The following is a 12,774-nucleotide window of genomic DNA, read 5'->3' as shown; positions in this document are numbered from 1 at the left end:
GCGGGGGGTCCAGAGCCTACCTGACTGAAAGCCAGCAGCCTCTTGAATAAGACAGACCTGAAAATACAGAAAAATTCTACTGTGCGCGTGTGTGTGTGTGTTACCTTCTTGTGTTCCGCTGAGAGCTGACAGTCAGTGAGGCTTGACCAAAGCAGGATCAGCACCACAGCAACACTGCGAACAAAAGACCACAAATCTGACAGAGCCCATTTATCCTAGAGCCCACCTCATGGCAGGCATCTGTATACAAACAGCAGTATTTACAGGGGACGCTTTACGTAGAGATAAACTATACCAATGGCTGTGTTTAAATGATGCATATTTACATTTTTAGTACAGCAAGCGTTCTATTGGCTAGGGCTTTGGGTGGACGATATGATGAAGCTTTATTATTATTGTCCAAATGTAGACTCTTCTAATGAGGGATATATGGTACTTTAAAAGGCACCGTTCAGTTACACACAAAACGCTCGAATAATCTCAGTAGAAAAGCATTAATAAATAAAATGGGACGATTTGAAGATGTTCCGCATGAACCCTGGGGTAATAAAGCACCACTTTATGTAAACTCATAAAAAGTGGGGAACATGCGCTTCAGCCTCACATATCAATGCTAAATTTAGCCTCGCATATCGGCTATTTAAGGTACAGAGTAAAATTCAGACAGGAAACTGCACAGCACCCATATCACATACACTGACCATGTAACGTGGTATTAATGGTTTGAATATGAAAATTGTGAAAAAGAAGCAAACATCTCCATCCTAAAATTACATTTAATGCAGAAGGAAAGTATCACTAAGGAAGATAAAAGCCTCGTCTAGTGAAATATTTAATGTGGAAAATTTTAAGTCAAAAATGAAGCTGGTAAAACAAGAAAAACATTGGCAGTTCCACTTTTTTGCTTTTGTTAGCGGAGATGAACTGATGAACACTTTTTGGTGAAAATAAGTAGCTAGGACTGTTCTTAAACTCGTCTTCCTCAACCTAGCAATCCGCAAAAGCTTTGCATCTTGGGAGGAGATGGGACAGAAAACTCTCTCCACTGTTTTGGGTGGCAAGTGCAATATTAATTTTAACCACTTGCTGTCTGCCTTACAGATGGCTTCTTTAAACTGTGGAGCAATGGGAATGATTGAGTTACATCCAATACCATTGGAATGAGCTGAGGAAGGGTTTGTGATTCAGAACTAATTATCCAACATAGGGCCCTCACTAATGCTCTTGTGGCTGAATGCCAGCAAATCTTCATTGCAGTGTTCCAAAATACAAGTTAAAGCCTTTCTAGAATTTCAGAAGCGGTGCCTGCAAAGGTGTTACTCATTACATAATGACCAGTGTCATCATATTGCCCACCTCTATACGACAAGATTAAATATCAGCTTTTTAAAAACATCTCTTACCTCACGCTAGACTCTGTGCTCATACTGGAGAGAGAGAGAGAGAGAGAGAGAGAGAGAGAGAGAGAGAGAGAGAGAGAGAGAGAGAGAGAGAGAGAGAGAGAGAGAGAGGGCAGCTCTTTCTGTGGAAAATGGAAAGCAGGTGTGTGATGTTTGCAGACATCAATCAAGTTCAAACAGCACCAGTCGACAGGGCCTAAAGACTTGGCTCGTGTCTGCAGATCCACAATTAGCATTTAGCTTAGCACTGAAGTGGCATCTGCTCCACTCCTCTAACACTGAGCTGACCTTGGCAACTGACCTGAGACTGACCGCCCGATTAAAGCCCTTTTGACTGAAATACAACACCAAGTTCAAACAGCTCTGCACTGGGCAGTGTGTCTAATTTCTCCTTAGGGACAAGTTAAACTCCTCAAATCTCTGACTGAGGTAACTTTGTTTGGGATCCATTTTTATTAATTTATTCATGCAATGAAACTACTCACACTTCAGATTCATACTAGATTAAAACAAAGAACACTACACACACTAGTGATACTGGATTATAATCCCTCTAAAGGTATTACAGTTTGCCCAGTTTACACTGATCACTGGATTAGGATCATCTACCTTGTATCTATGCTCATTGTCCAGCTCCACTGACCAAACAGGAGAACTTTGTAGGTCTACAATTACAGACTGTAATCATACTATCCCCCTCTCTTCATACTTTCTTATCCCCATTTCACCCTTCTCTTCAGTGGTCATGGTGGTGATGTGTTAATATGTGTTGTGCTGGAATGAGTGGATTAGTCTCAACACACACTAACACATCAACACCATGACCATTGAAGAGAAGGGCGTGTGTGTGTTATGCTGGAATGAGTGGATCAGTCACAGCAGCACTGCTAGAGTTTTTAAAGCCTTCATTGTCACTGCTGGACTGAGAATAGTCCTCCAACCAAAGATATCCAACCAACAGCATCCTGTGTCCACTGATGAAAGACTACAGGACAATGTAGATACTACGTAGATGTTCCTAATACAGTTATTTTTAATACAATTAGTATTTTGGTTTTCTCCAAGCACCTTGGTTTAAAGTGATGTTGTGCCAGAACCACTTATTTCAGAGGGAGCTGTAATCTAGACACACCGCATAAAAGCACTGAACTGAGCACAGGCTGATTTATTTATTTTTTTAACTCTGAACTCAGCTCTGCAGGATAAGTCTCATCAAGATCTGAAAACCCAACACTGGGCACTGAGAGAGCGAGAGAGAGAGAGAGAGAGAGAGAGAGAGAGAGAGAGAGAGAGAGAGAGAGAGAGAGAGAGAGAGAGAGTCGTAAATTAAAGGCTGTGGAGGTGTCAGTGCGTGGTGGCACTGGAGGAATGAGCTGAAAGAGCAAAACAGCACGAGGGAAGAGGGAAGTCTTGCCTGTTCCTAAAGGGCCCACATAAATTCCCAAGTTTTACAGGGGAATTCCACCCCTTATTTAAATTCTTTAAAATGCAATAAATGAGATGCAAACAAAATAATTCAGCATGGTTCACTGTGGAGATCACCCTGAATATCCATATTGAATTGGAACTGAATCACAAGCATTAGGTTTATATTTTGTAATTCACCACAGATTCACGCTGGATTACAATCCCAGTAAACATTTAGTCGTTGATTCAACGTTGAAATAACGTAATTACTGGCGTCTAATCAACGTTCTCTTAAGGTTGAAAATGAAAGTTGAAAAGACGTCAAAGCACAGACATTGAAAAGACGACTATTAGACGTATTTTGGACGTCCATTGACGTTATTAATTGGTCCCGAAATAAATTACTTGTATAAAACGCGTTTTGGACGTCCACTGACGTTATCGATTGGTCACCACTTAACTAACTTATTAAGAGGGATTTTGGACGTCCATTGACGTTTAAAATATGTCCTTGACGGACAGACTACTTTCAGACCGATTTTGAACGTCCAGGGACGTTCTTTGTTTACTGGGATCCCTCCATATAAACATTTATATAAGCAACACTAGGTGAGATTTGGTATTTTTGCTCCTGGGCTCCTACAGTGCATTGTGTAATTCACTTTTACAGCACTGTCCTTAAATCAATGGGATGGGGCAGAGGGAGGGGAGCTGGTTTCCTACCCTCTTCCAAAAATGACATAGGGCAGATTCTGCGTTGTTGAGCCCAGAGCAGCTCTAGGTCAGAGAAGCATCACAATGATTTTGAAGCTGTAATTTTACAGTACAAATACTACACAGTGCTGCTTTAAAATCCTTCCCAAATTACTACTGCCAAATTTAACATTACAGATTCACACTGTAAAATACATTACAAATTCATGGATTAAAACCCATCTAGAATTCCTGCTGTCAGACTGTAACTTCCGATTTTTTTTTTACGTCTAAATCATGTAATCTGGCAGACATTTTAAAAACGTGGTTTATTTCCCCTTGTTTGGACCCATTTACCTGTACAAGACTTTATCTTGAGTTTAAGAAATAACACATTGACGAGAGCCAACGAAAAACTGAGCATCTGTAAAGCAGTATATAACTGTCATATACAGATCTGACCCATGATTGATTGACTGTTTTTGAACTCTCTTGCAACATATAACCTTTTATCCAAAGTCACACTAGAGTTAAACAGCGGAGTGGAACCTAAGGGCAGATTTATAACAAGAACCCAGCGCCACTGCAGCGCAGAACAGAGAAATCTCTTCTACAAGACACTTCTAGTCATTCACTTACAACAATAAAGCCTCACCTCACCTCACTGTGCGCGTGCTCCACTGGCATCAATGCAGAAACCCTTCATTTATCCCCCGGAGGATTAAAGGAGAGATCCACGACCACCAAACACCCCAACAGCAGCCCTCCCTCCCCTCCATACTCCTCTCAGTTTATCAGCAGCTGCCACGAGAAGAGCTCCAGCTCCATGAGAAACGAGGTGCGTGTGTGTGTGTGTGTGTGTGTGCGTGAGAGAGAGAGAGAGAGAGTACAGTTCCAAAAAGTTAATACAGAGGAATGAATTGAGTCTAAACTGAAGAGTGCGCCACCTGGTGAGAGAGAGAGAGAGAGAGAGAGAGAGAGAGAGAGAGAGAGAGAGAGTGCAGTGAAATAATGAAAAGAGGAAGAGGGAGGTAAGTTTGAAAGAAAGAAACAGACAAAGAGAAAGAAACTGAAAGTGAGGAAAGAAAAATTGAGGGCGAGGGAAGAAAGAAAATGGAAAACAAAATTAGGTATGAAAGAAAAATAAAGAAAATAAATAGAGAAATGAAAGAAAGAAAAGAAGAATCAGTAAATGGTAAGAAAAAAGTAAAAGGGAGAGAGAATATGGTGGAATATGACGGACTACAGAACGACCAACACAAACTGTGCGGCACTGCTGTGTCTTATCCACTCATATCAGCGCAAAACACACTAACACACTACAACCATCACCTCAGTGTCTCTGCAGCGCTGAGAAGATCCACCTGCCTATTCATACCTGCATTGTGGTGGTCCTGAACCTTGAAGAACAGGGTGAAATGGGTATAAGAATGTATCCAGACAAACAGATTGGACTACAGTCTGTAAATGTAGAACTACAAAGTGCTCCTGTGTGGTCAGTGGAGCTGATAAAATCGACAACAAATGTAGATACAAGGTATGGGTTCCTAACCCAGTGATTGTTCAGTGTTCCACTAACCTCAGTCGCACTGAATCTCTTTTTCTCTTCTCCAAAGCTCCAAAGGTCCCTGGAGCTGTGTGACACTAACCTGCTGCGCCACCGTGCCGCCCCAAACTAATTTATGTTTAGGTTATTTTTTGTTGAATAAAATTAAAATTGTCATTTTTTAATACTACACAAGTTACCATAAAATGACAAAAGAGCATGAGGATGTTTGAATTATTATTTAAGATTATATCTAACACAAACAAAAAGTATAATATATTTGTACACTTGATTGAGTGGTTCTTGGTAGTGGTCTGAGGCTCTTGGGCTTTACTCCACTGTACAGACAAGACACTGTAGCCTGTAAAATTAGTGATGAAGAAAATAAAAGAACATCAAGTCTTGTTGACTTTTTCCTTCATAAAATACTCACCATGTCAATCTCTAGTCACTGTACATGTTTTCCAGCTTTACCAGGAGTCAGAACTGGCCCCAGGGATTTTTCCTGCATTGCTATCAAGGGATTTTCGGGATTAGAGCTACGGAGCTTTGACAGCAGCATTTAAAATCGCGTGACAGTTTCATGGCCAAGCGATATTAATTAAACCATACTGATGACAGACACTAAACAGGGCTATGGTGGTACTGACAGCAATATAGTGATGTACCACTCATCAAAAACATGTACACTATATGGGAAAAAGCACTGGATATATCACAGTCAGCTGTGAGTGGTATTATTGTAAAGTGGTGTGGCCTGGTGGTACAGCAGGTATTGTCACAGTCACTCCTGCTCTGTGAGGAGTTTGGTGTATTCTCCCTGTGTCCAGGGTTTCCTCCAGGTGCTCTGATTTCCTCCGGTGATCCAAAAACACATGTTGGTAGGCGTGTGTGTAAATGTGTGTTGCCCTGTGAAAGACTGGTGCCCCCTCCAGGGTGTGTGGTCCTGCCTTGCGCACAATGATTCCAAGTAGGCTCCAGACCACCACCCACCGTGACCCTGAACTGGATAAGCGCTTACAGACAATGAATAAATGAATTAATGATTGTGCAGTGGAAGCATTTCGAAACCACAGCAACTCGGCCAAAAATTGGCAGACCATGTAAATTTACAGAGTGTAGTCGCTGAGTGCTGAGACACACAGTGCGAAATAAGAAGCCAGCATTCTGCTGACTCAATAAATGCAGAGTTCCAAACCTCCTTTAGTATTAATCAGGAGAATGTTACCTGTCTGGCTACAATCTGCCAACTGTAAAGGGGCAATAATACGGGGTTGTTTTTCAGGGATTGACCTAACCTTAATTCCAATGAAGGTAAATCGGAATGTATAAATATATCCAGATATTTTGGACAATTGTATGCTTATAAACTTTGTGGGAACTGTTTAGAAAAGGGCCTTTTCAGTTCCAGCATGACTGTGCCCCAGTGCACAATGCAAGGTTCATAAAGGCATGACTGGGTGAGTCTGGAGTGGGAGAACTTGACTGTCCCCCACAGAGTCTTGACCTCAACCCCATTGAACACCTGTGGGATGAATTAGAACAGAGTTTGCATGCAAGGGTCTCTTATCCTAGATTATAGTATCTGACTTTACAAACACTCTTCTGGGTGAATGGGCAAAAATTCCAACAGAATTCTGTAGAAAGCTACTGTAGGTGCAATGTGTAAATGTCCCAATACATTTGTCCATATAGTGGGCCTCCAACCCTGCTGCAAGGGAGGCAAGAGTGTGTGTGTGTGTGTGTGAGAGAGAGAAGAGAGATAGATTGTAATGGTATTAATATGTAAATTGTCACCCACTTGCTGCAGCTTCTACTGTTCTGTGAATGCTTCATGTCAGCGAATGCTTCATTCATCAGACATTGAGCACTTCCTGTGAAGATTTGATGGCATTTAGCCACATAAACATCAGAGAGGCCAGGCACAGATGCTGGATTATTAATTCAGTATCACAAAGACCACTTTAGCTTATCTCAAATGTATTCAATGGAGCTCTGTCACTCCAGAGAACAGTGCTTTGCTGGGAAACAAAGCCCTCTGGCAGAGTCTTGACAATGGACATGGTGACATTAAGAATCATTTGCAGCTGCTCTAAAGCATCCCATGTATTTTCAATTCATGCACCTTAACATAGCTGAGGTCACTGATTATAAGTGGAGTGTAGAGACATTTGACAATTTCACACACTCACCCAGTCACTCAGGCCTCCCAACAGCATACAAACCAACATATATATTTAGACTGTTTGGGAAAGCAGAACACCCGGAGGACACCCAATCAGACACAGGGAGAACTCACCACACTCCTCACAGGCCCAGAACCTGTGTAGCAGCAACACAGCGTGCAGCACCACCAAACTGGGTTCACATTTACAGCTGCTTTGTTATTTTTAGTACTGACCTGTGGCTGCTGGAATCACCTTGTGGTCTGGAGTGGTGGTCTGTGACTATTTTCATCACTTTCTAATAGAGCCATGGACTTCACCTGGAGCAGTCAGCTAAAGTAGTCCTGTTTCCAGCTAGTGACAGTCCTGTAATTATGCTTGTAAAGATGAAAGCCCTGCAATTTCCATAGAACATAATCGTGGCAAACTAAAACCTTACTTATGTGTATGTGTAATTTAAAAAAATGTAGAAAGCCTGTTTTTAGATAAAACTGTTCCTCTTAAAAATGTCCAGTCCTCACATAATAATTATACATTTAGAAATTTCTTATGAAACTGTACATAAAGAGAAAAGCTTTTCAACTTTTACCAGGCATTAAAGTTGAGTAGACACCTGGTAATACGACCTTAAGAAGAGAAGTGACATAGTCAACAATAACAAAGTTCTCATTCTCTTTTAATAACTCATAAAATACAGAACAAACAAAATGTGCAAGAAGACTAAAAGTCCAGCAGCATAAGGCTTATAGAGAAGAAGTGAAGATGCTAAAATGGATAAAAAAAACTGTAGTTCCAGTCTTTCTAAGAGACATGAGAGTGAACAATTAATCCAGGAACTGACCTATCTTAGTAACATTGAGATAAAGGTGACCTATGTAAGCATTAATTGTCCAGAAACTAACCTGTCTTAGTGTATTTGTCCAGGAACTGACTTATGGTAGTGTTTCTTCATTCAGGAATTGACGTATGTTAGGATATTTGTCCAGGAACTGACCAATGACCAATATTCGGAGCACCACTAGGAAGACCAGAGCACCGTGCAACAGCCTGCTTTATTAAGAGTGCTGTTCTGGTACAGTTGAAGTGAATGGATGAAGGGTTTAATAACATCACAGGCATCACCTTATCTGTTTCTGAGGATCATTCGCATTCAATCAGGTGCAGCTCTCTCTCAGCCAGAGGAGTCTTTCATTCAGGTAGAACAGTGTTGTAGAAGATTATATCTGTCCATCTCTCAGCCATACGCCTGAAGGAACATCTCCAGGGTGAGTCCGAATCCAGATTCAAATCTGCACATCTGACCAGCTGAGATCAAAAGTCTCCACAGGAGACTGTGAACGTGGGGAAGAGACTGAAGACAAGAAACAGTGAGAAGGCAGAGAGGGAAAATGGAGGGAATGTTGTTGTTGTTGTTGTTCATCCCCGGTGTGCATGCGGCTGCTTGTGGAGCCGTACTTTCATTCCTCTCTAGGAGGTTTCCGTCCCATCATTTCCTCCTCTCCCTCTATTTCACTCTCTATCTCTCTCACTTGTTGTGAGTGAGCGAGTGGAGACAGGTCCGTCTGTAGGTGGGAGTGTCCCTCATTTCCAGCACACAGTCCCTCACCATCTCCACAAAGACAGCAGGCCACAGCTTTTGCAGAGCTTCCCCCTTCAGGCTGGTGATGGACGCTTGCTGCACCAGCTCCTTCAGATACTGCTCCACCATCGGCCCACGTTCCAGCACCTCACCTCCACCTTCCTGAGGGTCCCCCACCACAGAGAGACCACCAGGCCCAGGAAGAACAGAGTAAATCAATTTTAGTACTTTGTTTAAGTGCAGTGATTACTAGAGGATGACACACTCACTCTAACTCAGGAAGGGCTTGTTAAAAACTTGACTTTCCAAAAGGTTTTAATGTGTTAACTGGTAAAGCAAGCAGTATGTCAAACACTCTCTACCTGTTAAGATGGTTTTGGGGAAAAGGGCCCTGATTGGTTAGACCAAATGTGTTAAATCAGGGGCAATCCCAAAATGTGGTAGGGGTAGAATCCACCATGGGGAAAACTGGTTTAGTAAAAATTGTGGCGGAAGCATTTCGTTAGTTTAAGGGGTTAATTTAGGGGTGTAACTATGTTCTTTGGGGGCTTTGTCATGTGTGTTTGTGTGTGTGTGTGTTTGTGTGTGTGGACTTGATGAGTAGATGATCTGTCAGTTTTGGGGGCTCAAAGCGGCGCAGAAAGATGTCTGTAGTGTCCCTGAACCTGGCTATACCCCAAGCCCAAATTGCCGCTTAATCCTATGCTTCCTTTCCTCATGCCATTTTGAGGCTTGCTTAAAAACACAGTAATGACTCAGTCTCATTACTCCTCCTCCAATGACATCACAATATACCATACCCAATGAAAAAATATAAAATATACAGTGGAACTTCTACCTACGAACTTGATCCATTCCGTGACCCGGTTCGTAAGTAGAAAAATTTCTCGAGTCAATTTTCCCCATTTAAAATAATGGAAAAGCAGTTAATGTGTTCCAGCCCACCGCGAAAGTCACCCTTTTTGCACTGATATATGTTTACAACACTCTCAAATTTGTAAAAAAAATACATGAAGCATTACTAAAAATAAAAGAGAAATACAGTGGAAACAGTAATAAAAAAGAAATAATAAAGTTTTATGTGGTTACACATCGCTACCTTGAAGACGTGACGACTGGCTGGAGGAGTAACACAGGCACTGGCTGTATGACGGGAGGTGGGGGGTGGGTGGAATAACGGAGAGTAGGCGGGTGAATGTGGGGAGACGAAGCATAGATACTATACTATTTACACTAATGCTAAAACGACAATTTGCTAATCTTAAAAGCTCACTCAAGTCTGGGCGCTGGGAGACTCGCCTATTGGGGTCAGTGGCCATTTCCAGCCGCTGGCTTGGCGGAGGCTCGGGTTCGTTTATAGAGTCATGGTTCGTTGGTGGAGGCAAAAAAATATTCAAATGCCCGGTTCGTATCTTGGAAAGTTCGTTAGTAGAGGTTCCACTGTATATCTGTAATGTATAGTTTATTTTTATTTAATACATTTATCAGGTTTGATTAATTTAAATGCCAAATGGTTGTTTATGTTCACAACCTTTACCTTACCACTAGTGGCGCTTTTCCACTGCATGGTATCTACTAGGCTCAGCTTGTTTTTTTGTTTTTCCACTTGGCAAATCTGGTACAAGGAACTTGAAACCAGTAAATTTTTTTGTCTCTGCTCATTGCCGGTTCCAAGCTAAAAGAGTAGGGACTAAATGTGATGTGTAAACTTTTCTGAGTGTTGATTGGCTAAAGAGACTTGTCAGTCACCATGAAATTCAGATCTCCAGCACAAACTAGCAAACTATAATCTCCAAGGTACAGCAGAGATCACATGGCAGCTTGTAAACTTATCACCATGGTCTTTTGAATAGGTTCAGATGCTCCTTTTATCAGTGGCTGATGAAAAGCTCCAGAGACAGTTACTCTGCTGATATGTGAGAACTGGGGTGCAGACCCGTGTTCAGTCCCAAACAACAACAACTACAACAACAACTGAATGAGTAAACAGTCTAACTACTGCTGTGTTTGTTGTGGTTTTCAAAGCCCACAGACTATTATTTACAGGGGAGTGGTAGTAGTGCAAAACCCACCATGGAAAAGTAAGGTGAGCCAAGCCTAGTCGAGTAGGTACTATGCAATGGAAAAGTGGCATAACATACCACTACAAATCCAATAGGGCTGCAGAAGCTAAATTGTTCACAGAGATTGAATGCTGAACGTCTAGTTCTGAATAGTTTTTAAGAACTTTATTGAATAGATAAACAAAATAAAAAGAGCTATCAAATTATATAGGAATCCACTTCACTACAAAGTGCACCTGATAAATTGGTATGTGGAAGGTGTATATATTAAAGTGTCCAATGAGTGTATAGTGCGGTGTGCTGAAATATGTTAAGAGTATAACCTCAGGGCTGTCGGAGCTGCAGTCTCTGCTGGGATAGTTAAAGAGTGCTCGGCTCATGCTCTCTCCCAATAGCTTCCCGTTTTCCTTCAGCTCCTCTGGACTCAAACCAGCCCTACGTCCCCTCCCCTCCAACAGAAACTGTAACTGCCTCTTCCTACAGAGAGAGAGAGAGAGAGAGAGAGAGAGAGAGAGAGAGAGAGAGAGAGAGAGAGAGAGAGAGAGAGAAGAAGAGAGGTGGGGGGATTATTTTGGGTTGTAGTGTACTAAAATGAGTTGGTGACTAGCCTTGTAGCTTTAGTACACTAACTCTCTAAACACCCTTTCACATTTGAACTCTGGAGAATCTCCACAGAAACTCTCGAGTATCAGGTCCAGAGATGTCCTGGAGTGGTCCTCACACACATGCAGCACACCGGGGGAGATTTTCGGTGTCAGGTGCATTCTCACAGTGGGGCACTAGGAGGATAAAGTCTGTGTAAAGTTTGGGATATATGTCATGGGATTTTGCATTCACACAGACAGTCCTTTCCGGTGAACTCAGGAGCATTTCTGGGTTATCTTGCTGATGCCCGTGACAGGGGCTGGGGGCTACTGGGACAAAGTCTGCGTAAAGTTTGCAACAAATGTTGCGAGTGTTCGCGTTCACACACACACAACCTCTCTGGGTAAATTCCGGAATGCATGTGTGAAAGGGACTTAACATTTCAGTGTCTATATTACCTCACTCTAGAGCTGGAATACCTGTGAGCAGCTCATGGAGAAACTCTTTCATACTAAGAATTCCCTACTGGAGCCTCAGCCAACCGCCTGAAGTGTTTGGGTAATCCTGAACAGAGGCTAACTCTCCATCTCGTACACACACACACACACACACACACACACACACACTTTATAGAGTGCTGTAAGGGCTGAAAAGTGGCAGCTGCCTTGAACAAGCACTGGCCTGCCATCACCAGGCCATGTTCACACATTCACGCTGAGCTGCCTGCCAACGCAATAAAAATGTCTCAGTGACTCACACACACCTACACCCAAACCCATGTATCCTCTTTTTACAGATGTCAGTGCCACATTACCACCTTAAGCCCACCTATCTCAGGAACTGACCATATACCGCTTATATAATATACAGCCATTATTCAAAGTCTGTTTTCTGTTACATGCAGTTCACTGGTGGATGGACGAATGGACCTGGAGCCAGGAATGTGGCATGTTTCTCAAGATACCAGTTAAACCCCTTAATGTCCACATCTGAAATATTAATTTTTTTGTTCTGATTTTCTCAGCTGATGAAAAATAAGGATTATAATCCATTTCTGCATTGTAGGGTACACATTATAACATATTGCGTTATACAGAAACCACCTCCTCATCTTCTTGCCACTCTATCAAGGGTCCCTCCCATCAATAGATTTCAGCCTTCACTACTTAGTCTACAGGTCTAAAGACCCTTTTATGGTTTCAATTATTTACACACAATCAATAATTTACCCCAAATTTTCAATTATTTACACAGTGCAGAGGAAATGGCCTCTGCTTCATGGCCTTTGGTGTGGGCTAAACTGTTATTTTAGAAAACTGCTCAGGGTTAGGTGACT

General features: G+C 42.1%; 1 protein-coding gene across 2 annotated transcripts in view; it reads right to left on the bottom strand.

Annotated features, from left to right (window-relative positions):
- Nucleotides 1-7,911: 7,911 nt before the first annotated feature.
- Nucleotides 7,912-12,774, bottom strand: part of LOC136709923 (leucine-rich repeat-containing protein 49) — a 58,132-nt gene continuing 53,269 nt past the window's right edge. For both annotated transcript variants that reach the window (XM_066685510.1, XM_066685511.1), the window contains exons 17-18: nucleotides 11,177-11,330; nucleotides 7,912-8,952 (exon numbers count right to left, since the gene is read on the bottom strand). In XM_066685510.1, the coding sequence (XP_066541607.1) occupies nucleotides 8,737-8,952; nucleotides 11,177-11,330 (370 nt within the window). In that variant the 3' untranslated portion in view covers nucleotides 7,912-8,736. The remainder of the gene's footprint in view (nucleotides 8,953-11,176; nucleotides 11,331-12,774) is intronic.

The sequence above is a fragment of the Hoplias malabaricus genome, chromosome 11 (genome assembly GCF_029633855.1).
Source record: "Hoplias malabaricus isolate fHopMal1 chromosome 11, fHopMal1.hap1, whole genome shotgun sequence".
Lineage (NCBI taxonomy): Eukaryota > Metazoa > Chordata > Actinopteri > Characiformes > Erythrinidae > Hoplias > Hoplias malabaricus.
The sequence above is the reverse complement of the archived record's forward strand: the minus strand, read 5'-3'. Positions and strand labels throughout refer to the sequence as shown.